This window comes from Salvia hispanica, chromosome 1 (assembly GCF_023119035.1).
Source record: "Salvia hispanica cultivar TCC Black 2014 chromosome 1, UniMelb_Shisp_WGS_1.0, whole genome shotgun sequence".
In the NCBI taxonomy this organism is placed as follows: Eukaryota; Viridiplantae; Streptophyta; class Magnoliopsida; order Lamiales; family Lamiaceae; genus Salvia; species Salvia hispanica.
The window spans coordinates 6,738,537-6,761,242 of NC_062965.1; the positions used below are offsets into that span (position 1 = coordinate 6,738,537).

General features: G+C 34.0%; 1 protein-coding gene across 1 annotated transcript; it reads left to right on the forward strand.

The window, feature by feature from the left end:
- Nucleotides 1-9,277: 9,277 nt before the first annotated feature.
- LOC125201394 (protein REDUCED CHLOROPLAST COVERAGE 1-like) lies at nt 9,278-22,706 on the forward strand. Its single transcript, XM_048099480.1, has 25 exons — nt 9,278-9,522; nt 9,836-9,942; nt 10,075-10,136; nt 10,593-10,685; nt 11,038-11,110; nt 11,204-11,563; nt 12,080-12,147; nt 12,219-12,350; nt 12,787-12,828; nt 12,949-13,473; nt 13,566-13,723; nt 13,958-14,486; nt 14,565-14,627; nt 14,707-14,808; nt 15,219-15,536; nt 16,162-16,254; nt 16,359-16,460; nt 16,722-16,826; nt 16,956-17,089; nt 17,741-17,924; nt 18,290-18,421; nt 18,658-18,770; nt 19,365-19,455; nt 19,707-21,999; nt 22,330-22,706. Exons 2-24 carry the CDS (start codon nt 9,882-9,884, stop codon nt 21,873-21,875), a joined length of 5,709 nt encoding a protein of 1,902 aa, XP_047955437.1. The 5' UTR covers nt 9,278-9,522; nt 9,836-9,881; the 3' UTR covers nt 21,876-21,999; nt 22,330-22,706.

Here is a 22,706-nt window from a genome sequence, read left to right on the forward strand (position 1 = left end):
ATGGATAAGCTTGGTGCAATCTCTGCATTATTCAAAGTGAGGCTCAGCACACTGCCTAAAATTGATACTGAAGCAAAGCCAGTTTTCAAGTTAAAAACTCAAATGTAAAAGTGAGGTCCAGCAAATGTAACTTATGAGACATCTTCTGTAAGCATAGAAGCAGTTGCAATTCAGAAAAACTTAAGCGAATCCAAAAACAGAATGAAGCTCTCCAACAGAAGCAGGGATTATGTATCATGAAAACATTTAAGCTGAATATAAAACACAACAAAAACACTCAAACACAAATTAGATCCACATATCTCACTCGATTGTAACCCACACTCAAGCAATACATTCTCACGTGCTAGAACTCAGATCAACAATATTATTCATCTTCAAGTTTAGAGACTCCAAAAAAATACTAGAAAAATAAAACTCGTAACACAAACATTGAAAAGCATCCGAATCAGATACGCACCAGCTGTAAATTGCGAGAGGATACCGGTACGATGACCGTGGGGAGGCGCAGCAGCAGATTGATCGCGCTTTACTCAATCTCTTCCCCATTTTCTGCAGTTGCGATTTGTAAAACAATTTTATATTTTAAATTTCTGGATGTTATATATATGGGCGTAATTCAAATTTTTGCCGGTGTTTTTCAAATGGATCTTACTCAGGTACCGTTTTCAGGATTCGACATCTTGAATTGGGCCTATATGATTACCTTTTATTTAGCCCTTCAATTGGATAAAGTAGAAATCGTTTTAGCCCATTAATTGTTTTTAATAATAAAGTAAAAAATACTAATCCCTCCGTCCCAGATAGTTTATCGCATTTTGATCAGACACGAGTTTTAAGAAATATAATGAAAAGTGAGTTGAAAAAGTTAGTGGAACGTGAGTCCTACTTTTATATATTAGTTTTATAAAGTAGAAATCGTTTTAGCCCATTAATTGTTTTTAATAATAAAATAAAAAAGAGGGAACATCATTTTTGGTCCACGAATTTTGCCAAAATATCATTTTAGGTCCGTAAACTTTGAAAATATCATTTGAGGTCCATCAACTATGGGATAATATCATTTGAAGTACTCTTTTACTATTTACAAGTTTTTTGGACGAAGATACCCTCAATATTTTTATGGGTATATATTGTTAATAAACTTATGATATACTCATATTTTTTATAAATATCTTTACTATATATTTTTGATGAATTTTCTAAATATAATTTGACCTTCAATATTATCACTTAATATTGTGACATGCAAGAAATAATCCTTATTCAATTTTTATATTATTAAAGAAGTTCTATATTCAATTTTAAAATTCTTTAATATAAATAATTGAAGAAACAATTTAACTTGGATATCACAAAATTAAGTGATAATATTGAAGGTCAAATTATATTTAGAAAAATCATCAAAAATATATTGTAAAGATATTTATAAAAAATATGAGTATATGATAAGTTTATTAAAAATATATATCCTTTAAGGTATTGAGGGTATTTTCGTCCAGAAAAAACTTGTAAATAGTAAAAGAGTACTTCAAATGATATTATCCCATAGTTGATGGACCTCAAATGATATTTTCAAAGTTCATGGACCTAAAATGATACTTTGGCAAAGTTCGTGAACCAAAAAAAAGTTCCCTCACTACTCCCTCCGTTTTAGATAGTTTGTCTCATTTTGATCAGTACCACGGGTTTTAAGAAATGTAATGAAAAGTGAGTTGAAAAAGTTAGTGGAATGTGGGTCCTACTTTTATATACTCCCTCCGTCCCAAGATAAGCGACTTGCATTCCTTTTTAGGACGTCCCAAGATAAGTGAGTCATTTCCTTTTTTGGTATTCTCTCTCTTACTTTTTCGCTCTACTTTATTAACTCTTTTACCTTATTCACTTTCCACTTTACTAACAAAACTCTATTTCTTTAAATCTCGTGCCGAAAAGTTTGTGCTAATTTATCTTGGGACGAAGAGAGTATTAGTTTTATTTATAATAAAATGTGAGTAAGAATGGGTTAGTAGAATATGAGGTCCACTACTAAAAATAGTAAAAAGGTTAAATAAGACAAACTGTGTGGGACGGACTGAAATAGAAAAATAGGACAAACTATCTGGGATGGAAGGAGTATTTGGTAATGTAATGTGCATCTCTCGTTTTTTTAAATATTCGAATTGTACATATAATTTCTGGTGAGGAGGGCAACTATATAAAATTAGGGGTCCAAATCTCTTTAACATTTAAAATTGAAAAAGTTCCAAAAAGGTGTATATATATCTTAATTATAATCTTTTTTCTATTTTTCCTCTTTTCAAATTGGATATGAATGCGACATCCTATCAAGAATTAACTCCAATAAGACGACTCTAGAAAATGTCAATCAAAATATAAAAACACAAATTATTTTGTATGTATAAGGCGCACAATCAGTGGAATTTGTACAACTTAATCTTTTTTAATTAAATGCTGTATCTTAGTTAAGCTCTTACCTCAGCTAATCCTCAACAGAATTCGGACTAAGCTCCAACCCTATTGGTGAATATTTCCCAATCGTATCCTTCAAATTAAGAGAACGTGACATATTTAATGTTTTGAACTAGTGATAGCAGTCACAAGTATATAAAATTACCCGATTTTTTCATTCTTGCATGACAAAGTAATTCTCATATATCGTTGAACACTGATACGTTGACACTTATATTATTCACTTATTTTTTTAGTACTATCTATAACCTCTAAGCATTAAAAAATTTAGCACTTACATAATTCATGTGTTTTTTATTAATACATATATAATTCTTTCTTAAGTACTAAGAAGTAGAGCATTAATGTCATGACAAACTCTAATTGGCAGTGCAATGGTGTGCTCCTAGAGTGTCCATGATAGGGGAGCCGCGGCGGCCGACGCATCCTCGGCGGCGCCGTGGCTCCCCATTGCCGAGGACACGGGCAGGCGTGGTGGAGGGTGGAGGAAAGCCGTAAGCAGCATACGCAGCGTTGACCGCGGCGCCCTATTACATGGCTTTGAGAGCCGCGGCGGCGGTTTTGACTTCTAATTTTTTTTTTTTAATTTTAAAAATCTTTATCTATAAAATATATATTTCTAAATCATTTTTTTCATTCCATTTCATTCTATTTCTTTTTGTCCATTTAATTTTGTTCCGGTCCAGTTAAAATATATCAACAATTGATAAAATAGTGTGATTTGTGGCGGTGACGTGACTACTATTGGGCTGGACAAGTTTTTGTGGTTGTGCCTTGAGCGCCTTCGTGGCTGTGCCACATTATTGTGGACACTCTTACACGCTACAACACGCTTAATTGTCCCTCATGCGATCAAGTCATGCTTTGCGGTAGGGAAAGTCGGTACGTGCTCAGAAGTAAATCTTCCATGTCGTTCCGGGTGCCCTTAAAAGTTTCAATTAATTATATTTTTTAGCAATAAAGTAATTAATCATTTATTTCTAGCAAATTTTTCCTTAAATCGATTGTCGTATTCATGTTTTTCACTTGTAGAGATATATTCATGTTGCTATGGGGTATGATATAAACTCTGAATGTAATGTTAGAATTCAACCAATTTGCAATATTTAATGATGAGATACCGAGGTGACAAAAATATGTGTCAATTTTTTAATCATTTGACTAAAACGCGGTGAATTAAATTATGTATACTAATGTCATATTTAAGGATGAAAGAATAAATTAGTAGTACTAGGGTTTCTACTTTCTACCGCCCCACTAATTAAATTAATCATGTTGTAATAATTCGTTAATTGATTAGTGGGTATTGCGCATTAGTTGACTTCTTCCAAACTTTTTTCCTAATGTAATGCTAGTGCGGTTACATATAAATGATAGTGATTAAGAATTACGTAGATGCATTATGGAAGCAGGACATACAAAAAAATAGTTCAAAGCGAAAATTTATGGTGAAGTAATATTTGTATGCCCATTGATATAAACTGAATTCTGTGTGCTATGTAGTCTATGTAGACTTACGAAAAATGAACCCATTAATCAAATTGCAAATTAGTGACCTATAAGAATACATAAATGTGACACACCTTTTTATTTGCACGCATTTTCGATAAATTTTACTGTTGCTAAAGGTTCTGAATACGGCTCTGTATTTTATATTAAAAATGGAAATAGTACAAATTAAAATGCAGAATATAATAAGAATGCATTGCTGGTGTATGATGCAATATTTATAATAAGAACACATTTATAACAAAGTACCCTCTGGATGGGCTTAGTAATCATATTTGAATGAAAGTATATTTTTAGCAATTTAAAGGATAAAATAGTCAAACTAGCTCAAATCAAATAATTCATCAAAATAACAATGAATGAATTTAAATTATTTCTATTAATTCATCATCGGTCATATTATTTTCCTAAATAGGAATGTCAATTGGGTCAATACATTAAGTTTCGGTTCAACCCTATTTGAGCTGCAGGTTAATTGGTTGGTTGATGCTATAATTGAGTTAGAAATTTATCGGATTATAAATTTTTAACCATAAACCTAAACGTTCATATTAGGGCTAGCCTGATGAGCTAATCAGGATAAAATTAAAGCTAAATATTAAAATAAATATTCTTATTTTCTCCTAAGAAACTTAAATTTATAACGTATAAACATATACAAAAATTAAAGATATTAATCATGTGAAAACCATAAACACAAATCGGATTAAGCACTACAAGTATAAATATAAAAAGATATGACATTGGACAAAAATGATGTAAGTATATTAATTCTTGAATTGTTGGATATTGATATGTTAAAAATATTAAGTTTTATAAAATTAAAATGAAACATAGATATATTTTGATAGATTTCAAAACATGTTTTATAATTTGGAATATTCTTTATTGGTCAATTCATTTATACTCCATCTGTCTCACTCTAAGTAGAGCATTTCTATTCTGGCATGAGCTTTTATATAGTGTTGTTAGTGAGTTAAGTGGAGTGAATAAAGTAAGAGAGGAGGAAAAGGTAGAGAGAGTGATGTTTCTATTTTTAGAAATGTGAATTTTATATTTGACCGGTGTGAATTTTATTCCATATTTGACCGATGCGAATTTTATGAAATTGTTTGACTTTATGAAGAAATGTGTGTGGAAAAAGTTAGTGGAATGTGAACCTCACTTTTATAAAGTAATTGTAAGTAGAAAGGGTTAGGGAAATGTAATGTCCATTTAGTAAAAGCAGTGAATATGAAATTCGATATTTATTGAGGACTATCCAAATAAGGAAACATTTAATGGAGACCGGGAGTAATTATCAGTCTTCCATTAATATTTAATAATTTTATTATTAAATTTTGTGAATCATAAATTTAATTTAGCTAATTTATAACGTTTTCCATGTATCCTAATTCTCGTTCCGATTGAATTAGGCGAACCATATTATTGAATGAGCATATGCGATTCAACAAATCGTTTGACAACAGTAACCATTTTTATAAAATAAGGCGAAAACTTTCTTATAAATATCTATTTTATTGATCTCAGTACTTCGAGTTCTATTATTCTCAACACAACATTTACTTATTTAAATCCACAATTACGAGAGTTTTTTAAGTACATGCATGTATATTTATTGATTATTCGTTTATTACGACTTTACGAATATTCCACATCCAGTTCACGAATTTAGTATTGATAGAAGTGGGTTTCCCGTTTGTGAAAATATATGCTCCTCAAGTCACATAAAAATAAAAACATTTTTTACTCTGGGATGTCCCAAAAAAAATACCCTTCTATTTTCGGTAATTAAGTTGAGCTTCATTCTCTATTAACAATACTATAATTATTTTTCTTTTTTATAATTGTGCATTAATTTTCTTATTACCCCAAATGTCTAAAATTTTTATAGAACAAAGGTAGTAGTAATATTCACACAAAAGGAGAGTCATTAAGTTTATTGTGCACTTGTCATGTAAGCAGTTTGTTTGTCAAGATTTGGTCTGAGAAAGTAATACTCCTTGCGTCCATGAAAAATAGTCATATTTGTAGATGACACGGATTTTATTGAGAAATTGGTAAAGGAAGAAAAAGAAGAGAAAAAAATATGAGATAATGTTTTCATTTTTGAAATGAGACTATTTTTTTTGGACATTACAAAATGACAAAAGATTATTTTTCGTGGACGGAGAAAGTAGTGAAACACATAAAATATTTAGTTACACAAATTTGAGATAACGAAGAAAATTAAGAATGAAATCAATATCGTTTAAAATAAAATTTTTGTGCGAGAAATGATAAACAATAAATTAAGATAAGGCTAGTGGTCCTAAAATAAAAAATTGTCATAATTTGGTATTTCCTATTAACTCAAAATTTGATCGGAAAAATTATGAACTTATCCCTTGTAGTGAATTTTTATGAATTGGGAAAATACCGACTTAGTGGGAGATTTACTACAAGTCTAAGTTTTGGATCAACTTAAAAGTTCACAAGATATATCAAATTTAAGTCGAAAATTGCCATTTTAGGAACCAATATCCTTTAAATTTATAATTAATTAATTAAATAAATTTTGGTGTTTGATAAATAAAATTTGGTATAGAATAAATACGTATGATACGACCGCAGCGTATGAACTTTTTTCCTATTTATTATTGAAAATCGTAATATTAGAAAATGAAGTTCTAACAATTCAAATAAAGTTGCGTGTAAGGTACAATAAATAAAGGTCGCAATGCCGTTATGAAAATCGAGTTGATTACACCACATAGAATTTTGTCTGTATAGTTCATTCATCCTTTTTAGTCAATTTCCGATAATTGACTATTTGTTTCTTAATTCGTAATTTCAAGAAATTAAAAAACTTGTGGTGCAAATTGTATTATCCTACAGTCGTAATTTTCTGCAATATATATATTTATATATGTGTGTGTTTTCCTATCTCGTGAAACGCAAGAAGAATCTACTAGATTCGTAAGATTGTATCTAGTAGTGTGTTTCCCTTAAGGGGTGTTCGGTTTGCAAGATTGTATCCGGGATTAAATTTGTAGTGTGTTTGGTTCATGAGTTTCAATCCCACAACTCAATCCTAGATAGATAATCATGGGATAATCAGTCATAGCTAACTCCTTATGACTAAAATAATGTTACAACTCAATCCTAGATTATATCTTGATATTATTTTATCTTAGAAACCGAACACTACTTAAAAGGTCATACATTTGAGTGAGGATTTTTTTGGTATGAGAGTGCCACTATGGTTTTTTTGTATAAGAATGTCACTATGAGATAATACGAAGGTTTTTTTTTTATATATATAAGAGTGCCACTATGAGATAATATGAATTTCGTTTTGTGAAATGAGTAATGATATAGTCATTTGAAAAAGGCGAGGAAAATATTTGCACAAATCAATTGTAAAGAATCTCTAGATACGTAATATGTAATTAATACAAAGACAAAAAAAAATAATGGCCATATGTTAATATAGCTGTCCAATATTGATTCACATTCTTGTACATGTTTTCCAAGTTGCAGTTGGGGAAATTAGCTACATCCTGTCATCTGATCAATCTCCATCATTTCTTTTTTTCTTATTGTCAAAAAATTATTTTCCATTTCCTTTATCTCTTTAATATTCAAAGAATAAGAAAAGAAAAACACAATAAAACAAGCACAAGACGTGGATACATTTTCTTAGTTTTAACTGATCATTAAGATGTTTCTTTTTTGGTTTTATTTTATGCACTGAGCACATTTGAGAGATAAACGTAGGCAAAGTATGATATGTCTCATTTTATTTTAGTAAAGTTTAATGAGTTTTTCATTGATATTTTAATACAAATTTTGTAAGAACTTGGTGTCTTTTCTACTGACCAATTTAAACTTCAGTAATTAATAAGAAAACGCAACCAAGTAATCAGATAATTTTGACAAAAATAATTTTATGCGTGATCAACTCAAATAATTTTTTTAATTTTATAGTGTCTTGTCTTTTACTTGATCCTTTCAATATGAATGACGTGTTTTCTCTATAATCCCATTTTAAAATGATGTATTCAGAAATTAAAAAAATGAAATCATAGCTCGAATATATACACGCTTGATGAATTTATGGTAGTACTTTTATAGTTAAAATTATAATTTTGTTTTATCTTAATTTTATTTATTATATAATTAAAACATTTGGTAATCATATATAATTACCATTAATTAGTTAAATCTTATAAATATTTATGTTTTTAATGTTGCGTCTGAGACTAACTCAAGTCTCTTTGAATGACAAATAAATGTTTTACGTTATTGATATACTAACAAAGACGTAAATATAATAAAACTTCAATTAGATAGTACAAGATTTATAGTATGTGTCGAGGTTATCTTCATTAATCGTATAATAATAGTAATAATAACAAAAAAACTATTCAACAAGTGGTACCGTCCCATTTGTGGGGTAGATAAACAATAAGTGGTCCCTTTTTCTCCTCTGCGATCTGCTAAAGTGTTATCTGCTCCCTCTTAGCGGTATAAATAATAGTTATACTAGTAGCATCATAAATAAGTAATAATAGTAATATATAATTAAATAATAATAATGCGTCTAAAGTGCATAAAACTAATACTATATCATGGAGTGTATAGCAATTCCAGCAAACCAAATGGGTTAAATAAACGACCAAGCACAATTTAATTGACAAAACATTTCTCCTCTGTTATAAAGTAAAATGACGAACCATTATATATAAATACAAAATTCTACACCACAAAATGTTGCTTATAATAAGCATGATTTAGTAATCTTGAGCTGAGTATGTGTACAAAATGGAGCCGTTCGATTTAAAGGATTATATCTCATAATTAAATATGTGTTTGGTTTATAAATTGAATCTCACAATTTAATCGTAGATGGATAATCATATGATATGAGTGATAGTCATTCCTCCAACTAAAATAATCTCACAACTTAATTTATAAATAATTATATAATAAATCATAGCAATTGAACAACAATATAAATACTAGTAGTATTAATTTTTTAACCCAATTAATTAAAATTAAGAATCGTGCAGTTAATGATACTCCTCAAACAGTTCACCACTGCGACAATTCCTACGGCCGAATTGAACAATATGTACAAATATTATTGCTCGGCATACATATAAATAATAATCCTATATTTATTCGCTATATAATTGGGAACATAAATTTAGTAATATACTTACTATAAGAAAATAATTTAGGTGGAAATGAAATAGTATAAGAAAATAAGTATATAATGACTGCCTATGGACAGAAGCTGCCACAAAATGCCACTATAATTCTGACTGTTAAATCTCAACCCTTCCTTCCTTATCACACCCCACTTCCCTCTATATCTCTTCCTCTTGCTCTTCTTCCATTCTCTCTCTCTCCCTCTCTCTAAATACGTGAAAAAGCTTCAACACAAACTCTCTAATGGTGCACTTTTTTTCCATTACCATCTAAACTCTTAAACCTTACATAAACCTCTGCAAACTGCAACAGCAATACGCAGCAGGTTACAACCTTCTGCTACTGGTTAGTACTTTTCTTTCCTTATTCTTACTTTATTGGACATTCAAAGCCACATTAAATAACTTGTTACATTAAATTTTGGATTCTAAGTTGTCAGAATCTCATCTTTTATTGGGTCCTGCTATAATAAATTTGAATTTTCGATTTTAAACTTATTGTTTTCTCCTCAGCAAAAGTACTAGAAGTACTAATTAATACTGTAACAATTTAAATTTAATGTGACGTATATTGTAGATTATTGCAAATAAAATTTCATGCAGAATTACGCATATAATAAAGATATCTTGCAATTTTAAGTAATATGCAATTACTCCAGTGAGCCTTCCGTCGTTCAAGTAAACAAGTCGAGCTCGAGCTTGGAAATGGCACCGAAGAGTGGGCGAGGCAAGACCAAGGGAGACAAGAAGAAGAAAGAAGAAAAGGGTAAGTATTATATTTACAATATATAGGACTATAATTTTTAATTGCTACTATATATTGTAAACCAATAATTTTATATTTTTGCTACTATATCACATGTTTATTAAATAAACCAATAATTTTATACTTTTGCAGTTCTTCCAGTTGTGGTGGATATAAAAGTGAATCTGCCGGACGAGACTCATGTTATTTTGAAGGTTTGTAGAATGCTATTATCTGTTACGTAAATGTATTCAAATCAATAGAAAAAAAGTAAATAATTAAATAAAATCAAGTATGCGAACCGATATATTCTGCAAATTCGAATGACCAATACAAAGTAAACGTTACTCGGGTGTCTTCTTCTTTTTCTTCTTTTAATGTATTTTTCTTTATTATGATAAAATATATTGTACATGAAAATTAGTTTTAATAGTGCAAGAATTTTAATACGTATAAATTTGATCAAGGAAGAGCGAAAAATAACTACTCCTATTATAGGATGGTCATTGGAAATTTGCCTAGTGCCTACACACCGGTGGTGAAAAAAAAACACAAATAGAAAAGGAATTAAGCTTAATTTTAATGTAAACAGATGACATAGTTGCCTCAAATAAATATTTTATCTCAGCGATTCAATATATAATCTTAACTTTTTTTTGAATTTAACGCAGGGAATTTCTACGGACAGAATTATAGACGTTCGTCGATTGTTATCCGTTAGTACTGTAACGAGCAACATCACTAACTATTCCTTATCTCATGAGGTAATTAAGTGGCTTATCATGTTTTTATTCTGTACAATTTTTAATAAAAATATGTGTTTTGGTTTATACGTTGATTTATATATTTGATTATTGTTATTGTTATTTTAAATTAGTTATTTTTATATTGATATTCTATATTCATCATTGTGTTCTAGACTTCTAGTTGCATCTGATGGTCTGTTATTCTTCATTAATTTCCAAAAATATTAAAATAGTATCCAACAAATATATACCTATCTATGAATATCCCAGTTAGGATTTTCTGAATTAGCTAAATACGTCATTCCATATCCCAAAGTGGAAATTGTAGGAAAAAAAATTCTTTACTTACATTATTTTGTTATATAAATAGGTGAGGGGCCCACGATTAAAAGATACGGTGGACGTGTCCGCGCTCAAACCCTGCACTCTCACGCTTGTGGAAGGTAGTATAAAAAAATTGTAAAAATAAAACATGAAATTATCAATACGGCGTCGTACCAACTAAAAGGTGCTAATTCTCTTTTATGCCCTCGCAGAGGACTACGATGAAGGTAGCGCCACGGCGCACGTTAGACGGCTGCTGGATATCGTCGCTTGCACGACGTCGTTTGGGCCGTCGGCGGAAAAGGGCTCTTCTCCCGCCGCATCTCCCAAGGGCGGAGAAGAGGGAAAGGATGGCCGTGGAGCTCAGGACGGCAAGGTTTCTAAGAAAGCGATCAAGTCTCCCCGCGCTAAGAGTAAGAAAGAGAGTTCTCCGCCGCCGCCGGCGGAGTCGGAGGCGAAGGACGGATCTGCAGCTGCTGTTGATCGAGAAGGAGAGATGAGCAACACTTCTCCGAAGCTCGGGAGCTTCTACGAGTTCTTCTCTCTCTCTCACCTCACGCCTCCTCTTCAATGTAATGTCTGCCGCTTTTTCTTACGCCGTCTCTTTGCATTTTTATCAGCTGGAATTACCTATTCAATCACTTCAACTTTGTAGTTTTGTTCTGTTTCGTTTGAAACAGTTGAACTTGATATTATGAAATCCGCGCCAGAAATTGAAGCACATGTGATTGATAATACAACGAAATTTGTTTGGAGATGCATAATGATACTGCATAGTGGTGTTTGTATTAGAAAAAACTAAGTATGATCGGAGAAATCGATGTGCAAGTAATGATAGATAACATAGCTGTTTGTTGGTGTATTTCATCATGAATTATGCAAAGCATATGTTAAGATGTGAAAACGAATTCAAGTTCTTCCGTGCAAAGTTGATGCATTGTTCTATTTTGTTAAATTTAACACAGATTTTAACTAATGATGTTGCTTTATGTGTGTCCGGCTCTTTAGTTTCTTGCTTTTTCATAGACTTCTTCTTCTTAGAGATTTCGACTAGTATATGAGGTATACTTATAAAATCCTTTATGCAGTTATAAGGAGAGCGGAGAGGAAAAGTGTCGATGAAGTTTCTGGTGATGATCACCTTTTCTCTCTTGAGGTGAGAACTGTTTCTATCGCTTAAATTTGCTGAGGTTTTAATGCATGCATTTGAGCAACGTTTTTTTGCAGGTAAAATTGTGCAATGGGAAATTGATTGTTATAGAAGCTTCAAGGAAAGGTTTTTATGGCACTGGAAAGCAGCAGTTTTTTTGTCATAATCTGGTTGATCTGCTGAGACAACTCAGTAGAGCCTTTGATAATGTAAGAACTCTAACCTTTATTGATGGGACTTAAACTATACATGCATGTTTAATATTCCAATTTTGTCTATGCACACAGCATATAAGAGTTTTTGAGTGTCGTAGCTCCTGTCAACTTTAAATTGAGATGGATGTAAATCTTTCAGTTATGTTTCATAGAGTTGAGATGTGTAGACTTTGCTTCCTTATATCTGAGGTACTTGGGGTTCCAAACAAATTTGGTGCACCACTAAAATGGGGTTCCCAGAATCGTTGTAAGAATGGCCTCAGCTAGATAGTACTTTCTTGCCAGGTTGACAGATGACAGATCAAGATGACTAAATATATGTTTCTGGTCAACAATGTTCCACTTGTTGTCTAAAAATTTGTGTAACTGTTCCCTTTCAAAGGCTGGAAATATTTATGAGATTTGACGTACCTTAATTTATCCATTTCAGGCTTATGATGAACTCATGAAAGCATTCTCAGAAAGGAATAAGGTAGAGGGCATACTACTCCTAATTTCTCTGCAGCTTCACTGATAAATTGTCATCTTAAAAGATTTTCCTTCGCAACATTGTATTGCAGAATATGTGTGACCTGATATTTTCTTACTGCAGTTTGGAAACCTTCCTTTTGGCTTCAGAGCCAACACGTGGCTTATTCCGCCCATAGCTGCACAATCACCATCTACATTTGCCCCTCTGCCCACAGAAGATGAAAACTGGGGAGGGAATGGAGGTGGTCTAGGCAGAGATGGCAAAAGTGACCTGCTACCTTATGCAAATGAACTGTTGTTTCTTGCATCTATGCCATGCAAAACTGCTGAGGAGAGGCAAATTAGAGATAGAAAAGCATTTCTTCTTCACAGTTTGTTTGTTGATGTTGCAATATTCAAGGCCATTGCGGCTGTGAAACATGTAATGCAAACTTTAGAATCAGCTAATTCTGCTTCAAATAGTCGAATTGTCTTGACAGAGAAAGTTGGAGACTTGAGCATAACTGTCATGAAAGATGCATCTAATGCTAGTTGCAAAATCGATACTAAGATTGATGGAGAACAAGCTATAGGATTGGATGACAAGAAACTGGGAGAAAGAAACCTGCTTAAGGGGATCACAGCTGATGAAAATACGGCTGCTCATGTAAGAAACTCAGGGGAATGATAGAAGTACTGCTGTTGTCCATTCTTATCTTGCTTTTTTTTATTGGATTTTTATTAAATAAGTATTTGCAGGATATTGCCACTTTAGGTGTTGTGAGTGTGAGGTATTGTGGCTATATTGCATGCGTGAAAGTTCAAGGGATTGACAATGCCAGAGCAAATACTCCATTGCGAAGCCAAGAGCTTCTTGACCAGCCTGATGGGGGTGCTAATGCCCTAAATATTGATAGGTTGCTATACTCTTTTCTTGTAATTATGCTTAGTAGCACATTAATTACTTTTGATACTTGTCTTACACAATTTGTTCCTTCACCTCCACCTTGATTCACAAAAGAAGTTGCTTATGCAACCATGGATGTTGTTCCATGCTTGCATTTAAAGTATCTTATCGCGTATCTTATTTGAGTTTTCTCTCTTTTTGTCTTTGATTTAATTAGCCCTTACTTTGACCTTATATTTTGCAGTTTAAGGTTATTACTACATGAAAATGCTACAACTGAACAAAATAAAGCATCAGCACATTCTCGAACATTAGAATCTGAGCAACTTGAATCTTCCCAAGCTTTTGTTGAGAGACTGCTGCAAGACAGTCTTGAAGAGCTTCGGCAAGAAGAACATGATCTGGATGCTTTTGTGAGATGGGAACTTGGAGCCTGCTGGATACAGCATTTACAAGATCAGAAGAAAACAGAAAAAGAGAAGAAACCGCCTAGTGAGAAGACCAAAAATGAAATGAAGGTTGAGGGACTAGGAACACCGCTTAAATCCCTTAAAAACAGAAAGAAGACACTGGACGGAAATACTGCAGACCAACAGAATGAGAATTTAAAATCTTCTGCTGATGAAGTGAAGGATGAAGCTGAAAAAACATTGAATGTGACAGAATCTCAGCTTGATAACGGTGAAAGTGAAAATGAGGTTATGTTAAAATCAATGTTATCTGATGCTGCATTCTCTCGATTAAAAGAGTCCGAGACTGGACTTCATTCAAAGGTAGCGTTTCATATATGTGGGTTGAGTATACTACTTCCAATGTTGAAACATGTTTTTGACTGGCATTTACCTTGACAGTCGCTGCACGAACTGATTGAGTTGTCCCAAAAATATTATGATGATGTAGCGCTACCGAAACTGGTAACTATATATATCCTTCCATAAAAATCAAATTGGTTGTACCATTTATATTCCGAGTGACACTTGTCATGGATAACAGGTTGCAGATTTTGGTTCTTTAGAGCTCTCACCAGTAGATGGCCGGACATTGACAGATTTCATGCATACTAGAGGTCTTCGGATGCGATCCCTTGGACAAGTTGTACGTTTTTACAGTTCCTTCTGATATGTTTATCACTAGGACATTTTCTATTAGTATCACCATCGAACCCAGGCTCAGATGCATGAGTTGTCCTTTAGTCTGCAGATGTTATTATCGTTACTTGCTATTTGGATGAAGAAGATCCTGGCATATAATCTTAGGGGGTGTTCGGTTTGCAAGATTGTATCCCGGGATTAAATTAGTAGTGTGTTTGGTTCATAAGATTTAGTCTCCCAACTCAATCCTAGATGGATAATCATGAGATAAATAGTCGTAGCTAACCCCCTATGACTAAAACAATCTCACAACTCAATCCTAGATTATATCTTGGTATTATTTTATCTAGGAAACCGAACACCACCTTACTTGAGTATAACCTAATTATTATCACTTAATGTTTTTTTTTCCAGGTTAAGCTTTCAGAAAAGTTATCACATGTGCAATCCCTTTGCATACATGAGATGATAGTACGCGCTTTTAAGCATGTCCTGCAGGCAGTAATATCTGCAGTTCAGAAGCCTGAGAAAATGGCAGCAGCAATTGCAGCAGCATTGAATTTAATGCTTGGAGTTCCTGAAAATGTACAACCAGATCAGCCTTCTGGTGTCAATTCCGTTGTGTGGAATTGGCTTGAAGTGTTTCTTCTGAAGCGCTATGAGTGGAATATAAAGAATTTAAACTATGAGGATATCAGAAAGTTTGCAATCCTTCGTGGTTTATGCCATAAGGTATATTATTAAGCCTGAAAAATGAACTATGATCTGTTCCATTTAATTTATTTTGGATTGGAATGCAATCAATGCATAACTTCTTTTTTTTTTCTTCATGCATGATGATTTACATAGTAAAAACTGTCCAGAAAACTAAATATGACCTGATCACCAGATGTAATCGGTGGACATACAGATTTTCTTGCTACCTAGATTTTTTTTCCAACTTTTACATTGTTCTGAATCAAAGATAGATATTCCCCTATGCCGACGTGCATAAATCTGTAGGGTTCAAATCCAGCAAGATATCTAAGTCCATTCAGAGAATACAAGATGGAAAAGTATTTTTATGCATATGCTTTACAAAGCATAAATGCTGATGTACCCATCAAATACTCTTATGTAGATAGTTTTTGCAGCTCTGAATCAGATTATCTATCAAGAACACCAGCCCAGAACAGAGATGTCAAATTAGGTTGTTTGGTTAGATCAACATCACAAACTAAATTACTAAGTCAGCCCCTCTATTAGTTGGCAGAAAGAAACATTAAGAAAGAGGCAATATTTAGTTTGATTCAGACAATATAGGCAAGAGTTCACATCATAGTATTACTTTGAAATCCTGACTTGCTCTGTTCCTTAGGTGGGTATTGAGCTTGTACCAAGAGACTTTGATATGGAATCTGCACGCCCTTTTCAGAAGGAAGATATAGTGAGCCTGGTACCAGTGCATAAGGTGAGCTTGGATCCCTTATCCACCATAATGAAGTAGATTTTGAAATTTCACATTTCCATCTATGAAGTTTTCACTTAAAAAGAAATGTCATATGTTTACTGTAGCAAGCAGCCTGCTCATCTGCTGATGGACGGCAGCTCTTAGAATCCTCTAAAACAGCCTTGGATAAAGGAAAACTTGAAGATGCTGTTAGCTATGGAACAAAGGTACTATTTCATATGTAACTTGACAAGAAATCCTTTGGGGATTATATGTGTGTCAGGCTTCCATGAAAATGTTCTCTACATGGAGATCAGATCAGCAGTCGGGTCAAAAATTACGCATTGCCTTTTTTTCTCCTATCTTGTTGATAAATTCCGAAAACACAATTCAGAATAAACAATCTGTAAAACCTGATTCAAATTTATATCTACTGCTTTAGTTTTTGGTTAATGAGTTAAACAGTTGTAATTTATCAATCACTTTAGGCCCTTGCAAAGTTGGTAGCCGTATGTGGTCCTTATCATCGCATGACAGCTGGTGCTTACAGCCTTCTTGCAGTTGTTTTATATCACACTGGAGATTTCAACCAGGTCCTTGCTCAATCTTTTGTACTATATTACGATTCCATATAGAGAAATATTGAAGTTTATTTAACGAACTATGTTTGCATGTTACATGTCTATTTCGAAGTACTGAAGTCTTTTGTTCATTATGTACAGGCCACTATCTATCAGCAAAAAGCCTTGGACATCAATGAACGAGAGCTAGGTCTTGATCATCCGGATACGATGAAAAGTTACGGGGATCTTGCTGTTTTTTATTACAGACTACAACACACGGAATTGGCCCTCAAGTATGTTAATCACTTAATTGCCTGGTGCCATTTGCACTCTGAAATTATTCCACAAATTCCTACCCCAGAAGTTCCATTTTAAAAATTTGGAAGAACTTTCTGCTTTTTTTCATACAAAGATGAACCTTTTGCATTTTCCAAGATTATATATGACTCCCAATTACATCATATAAGTATGATTAAACAACAGGGACAGTTCCTTTCCTTTAAGTATCTTTATATGTGAATTTACTTCAGTGCATTTCTGATTTTTGGCAACTACTTAAAAGATTAAATTAATCTGAGTCTGAATGATAAAAGTCTAATAAAATACTGAGACATTGATCTCTCTAGGTTTAACCTATAATTATACTTCCTCCGTCCACGAAAAATAGTCCCATTTTGCCATTTTTGGATGTCCACGAAAAATAGTCCAATTTCATAAAATGGGTTTCTCTCTAATACTTTTCCCACTTTTTCTCCTCTCTCTCATACATTACCCACTTTTTCTCCCTATCTCTCTTACTTTACCAACTTTTTCTTCTCCTCTCTCGTACTTTACTAATTTCTCATTAAAACCTGTGCCATCCACAAATGAGACTATTTTTGTGGACGGAGATGTTTGATGATTGATACATGGTAATGATAATCCTTTGATTTTCTATCATTTAGATACGTGAAGAGAGCATTGTATCTCTTACATCTCACTTGTGGCCCATCACATCCAAACACTGCGGCTACATACATAAATGTGGCTATGATGGAGGAAGGCCTGGGTAATGTGCACGTTGCACTAAGATATCTTCATAAAGCGCTGAAATGCAACCAAAAACTTCTTGGTCCAGACCATATTCAGGTTTCGTGCAAATTCAACTAATCATTTTAAATTCTTATTATTGTATTCTTCTTGTATACTTCTGTGATTCTTTTTCCTTTTACGTGGTGATAGTAGCCACAATTAGAATATGTACTCTTTTTGCTTCCAAATGATATTTTTATAATTCCATTGGCCCAATACTAGTGATATTTAGAAATCACCGTTCTTACTTTCTTTCATTGCTGAAACTTTGTTTGAACCATCTTTCCTATCAACTGAAAACTTTTGGTGTGTTTTCTTTTACTTCAAAATATGCACATAAATTAATAATATTTCTATAATCTTTTTAAGCTTGAGATTTGTATGTTTCAGATAAAATATGCTTAATTATTTAATCATTTCAGACAGCTGCAAGTTATCATGCCATTGCCATAGCCCTCTCATTGATGGAAGCATACCCTTTAAGTGTTCAGCATGAACAGACAACTTTACAAATACTTAGGGCAAAGCTGGGACCAGACGACCTCCGGACACAGGTATTAATGTCTTTATGACTCCTCAAGAAGCGATAAGTTGATACCAGTTCTTTTGCTATTTACATTGCATTTTGCTTGGATAATTAACGAGACAGTTGATGCTATTTTGCACAGTTTTACCTTTAAGTTCCAGAGATTCTTGATCTCTGTACTATAGTTTCTGGTTGCGAATATATCTGTGACAAACTTTTCAGAAAGTTTAATTGAACACTTGGTTTTATTTGTGTATTTTACAGGATGCAGCTGCATGGCTTGAATACTTTGAATCCAAGGCTTTTGAGCAGCAAGAAGCTGCTCGAAATGGGACACGAAAGCCAGATGCTTCTATAGCCAGCAAGGGCCACCTAAGGTAAATCAACTTATGGGATCTGGCATATAATCAATGCATGTAATTTTTCTGCAATGCTGACCCCTATTTGTAGAGCCATCTTTAACACCCTTAACTGAGTATAGTTAGAGCACTCCCATCTGCAGATATAATTCCTTCCTTCCGTTCTTTAATTTGGATTGCATAATTATTGATTTAAGCATCTATTTTTGATAGGGATAACATTGGCGTCAGTTATACTTAATGGGCGACTTAGTTTTGGTCATTCTTTGTAGTGTAAGATCAAGACCAATAATATATCCTAAGTTCGAATTTAAGGACTCAGTAGCAAAGTAACTCTTATTCACATGGTGGTTCACCAATTAGTGTTGCTAACTATTAAATGGTCATCTTCGTTAATAGTTTTAACTTTTGGATTTGGTGGTCATGCAAGAGCAATAATGGTGATGCAATAGAGAATACAAAGCCTTCATTTTGTAACTTTCTTTTAATGTGATATGCATACATTTTCTCACCAATTCAAAATGAACAAGGTTTCTTGTATTGGATAACGATCAAACTAGAAACCTAGATGAGATCATGAGTCTCTCAATTACTCACAATTGTTATTGCCAGTGTATCAGATTTGCTTGACTACATAAATCCAAGTCAGGATGCTAAAGGGAAAGATGCCATTGGATCAAAGAGAAGAAATTACATTGCAAAGGTTTTATTTATTCTAGTTGATTGTTTTATGCAAGTGAATATTTCCATCCAGATAAGGCAGATAAAATCTTCTCTATAAAATTGAGGGTTTGTGGCTGCTCACACTTCTAATTAGCTACCCAAATAGCCATTCCGACTGAAGAAATGCAGCTATTCTTTTTAGCACAACAACTAAATATGCTTTTCATATAAGGCTATCAAATTTCTATGTAATAATCTTATTTCCATGCTTTTTATCTGGTTGATTTTTAGGCTAAGGAGAAAGTCATCCATGACAATCTAGCCATCTCAGATACTGAGGTTGCTTCGACAGATACCTTTGCTGTGGAGGCAAAGGAAGGTAAACAAGTTCATGTCTCTGACACTGATGCAGCAGTGAACCATGCTTGGCCAGTTCAGTCTGAAGACACTGTGGAAGTATTTCCTGATGAAAATCCTGTCCAGCCTGGAAACCTTGAAATCAGAATTCCTGAGTCCAGTGATGTATCACTTGAAACACATGCTGAAGGAGAAGACGGCTGGCAGCCAGTTCAAAAATCAAGATCGTCCGGCTTGTTTGGAAAACGGCTAAGGCAGCGACGTCAGCACGGAACTAAGATTTTTAATCACCAGAAGAAAGAACTTGTTGCTGAATTGGATCATGCCACACTGAAGAATAACCACCAAAGTGGAAAAATTTATGTTTTAAAGAAACGAGCAGTTCCTGCAGGAAGCATAGCAGAATACTATGTAGCAAAGACTTCTATGCCAGGGGCCAAGTATGGACGGAGAGTTGTGAAAACTGTAGCATATAGAGTGAAGTCGGTTTCTCCATCCACCATGGATGGTGCAGGGGTGAACTCTAAAAATGAAGATGAGACATCATGCTCTCCAACAGACTCAAGGCCGGTATCTGCACAAAAAGAAGTTGGAACTGTTGCTAAGAGAAGTTCAATAGTAAGTCTGGGTAAATCTCCCTCATATAAGGAAGTAGCTCTGGCACCACCTGGTACCATATCTATGTTGCAAGTGAGACATCCTGAGGATGATGCGCATTATAACAGAGTACTTGAACCTGAAGAACAGAACAAAAGGGCCCAGGAAAAATCCGTGTCTGTGGAAATAAGTTCACAAAACGACCAGGAAGGGAACATTCAGGATACAGTCATGGGTTCCACAGATCAACTGAAAAATGAAAATGAAGCTCTTGAAGAGAAAGAGGAAATACACTCAGATACTGCAAAGAATCATGAAAACTCGATGGTTGTATCTGAGTGTATGGTACAAGTGCAGTCCAGCAATGATGAGTCCAGTCAACACGAAGAGCTAGGTACCCACACGGATAATGTGCCAAATTGCGCTGGTTCGTCATTGGAAACTGCTACTTGTACTGAAGATCTATTGGTCTCTAGATCGAATGGTGATTCGGAAAGCACTTTGCAAGGGGTGGAAGAACAGAAATCAAAACTTCCAGTGGCTTGTCAAAGTGACTCAAGAGAAGTTTCTAACAAGAAGTTGTCAGCTTTAGCAGCTCCGTACAATCCATCAGTCATTAGTCCATGTGTTGCACCATTGCCTATGAATATTTCTCTCTCTTCTGGTCCAGGAGCTGTTCAACCAGTTGGTCCTTGGCCAATGAATATGGGACTTCATCAAGGTCATGCTACTCTTTTACCCAGTCCAATTTCCTCTCCCCACCACCCCTATCCTTCGCCACCAACAACACCAAATATGATCCACCCCTTACCTTTGATGTACCCTCCTTACACACAGGCCCAGTCCCTACCACCTAGCACTTTTCAAGTTACCAGCAACCAGTTTCATCACGGTCAATTTGCTTGGCAATGCAATATACGTGCTAACACACAAGAATACATTCCTGTCACACTTTGGCCTGGCTGCCATCCATTAGAATTTCCCTCCCCATCAGTGGTTGAACCAATTGCTAAACCTTTTTTGGAGGAAAAGGAACAATCCATCATCTCAGAGAACCTAAATTTGGCATTACCTTTGGATCTTGACTCTGGGAATGAGTCTAAGAAAGAAATAGATCTTCCTGCATCAGAGGCAGTGGAGAACTTACGTGATATAGATGTGGTTCAATCAGGTAATGGGGAAGAAATTGAATCCAAGTTCCATGGTCTACCGATCCCTGTTAAACTTCTACATAGCAGTAATGGTCCAACTGAAAAATCCGAGAGATGCAATGATTATCATGTTCAGAGACAGCAGTTTAAGGCTGACAGTGAGAAACGATTCAGTGTTTTAGTTAGAGGGAAAAGGAACAAAAAGCAGATGTTGAGAATGCCATTAAGTTTGCTCAAACGACCATATAGTTCACAACCATTCAAAGTTGTGTATAGTAGAGTTGTTAGGGATACGGAACTTCCTAATTCCCCGAGCTTTAACTCCAAAGAGACCAGTTCAGCAAATGCTACATGAGTAGATTTATCATCTTATTCACATAATACAACACGATGGCTGAAAAGAGATAGAAGTTACATTTCAGAAAATCCAAAAGTGATACGCATATCACAGGCCTGAGCATGTTGATCAGCTGATAAAGGTTAGTTCTAATTATACCCTTTAGTTCTAACTGTCCTGTATCTGATCTGCCTTAATAATTCCCCCCTGAAACTTCTATAGCAGATATCCTTATCATTGGTTTCAATTGTTACATAGATTAGTCCCGTAGCGTTATTTTATATGAGCTGAAAACAGCTCCTAGTTTTGAGATAGGGCATTACCGTCCATCTGAAGGATTGTTACTTTTAGTTGTTTTCACAAGCTCGGCTGTTCAATATAGAATAGCAACTTTTCGGGAAGTAACAATTTCCTCAATTATATTCCAGGAGCTTTGATCTTGTGCTGATCGTTGTGATCTTTAAATGCGCAGGTTCCTTTTGAAAATTGTTCTTGGTTTGTGTGGATGTGGTGATCCTGGTATATGCTTCTTCCACCATTCAGTAAAGGAGTTGGAGTCATATTGGTGCATTCTTTCCTTTATTTTGAGATATATTTTGACAGTGCGTAACAAAGATTTTGAAGTCCCGGTTAATTCTTTCATAGAAAGCAATTCTGATATCGATATTTTGGATACTATGATTTGATTCAGTACTTGGTAACTTGATATCCCCTTCCATAGTTAACTTTTCTATATGCTATGGTTTTCCATTTGAGGTTCAAAGCTGAAGATGTTTTGAACTTATCCTACTCCTTCTATGAACTCTTCATGAAGATAATTACTAAATGTTACATCCCCTTCCATAGTTA

What these genes read in the sequence shown, in the direction of transcription:
- LOC125201394 (XM_048099480.1), top strand. Translation starts at nt 9,882, where the DNA reads ATGGCACCGAAGAGTGGGCGAGGCAAGACCAAGGGAGACAAGAAGAAG. An exon ending in GCCTGGTACCAGTGCATAAG is followed by an intron (nt 16,255 to 16,358) that starts GTGAGCTTGGAT and finishes TGTTTACTGTAG; the next exon opens with CAAGCAGCCTGCTCATCTGC. An exon ending in CAGACGACCTCCGGACACAG is followed by an intron (nt 18,422 to 18,657) that starts GTATTAATGTCT and finishes TGTATTTTACAG; the next exon opens with GATGCAGCTGCATGGCTTGA.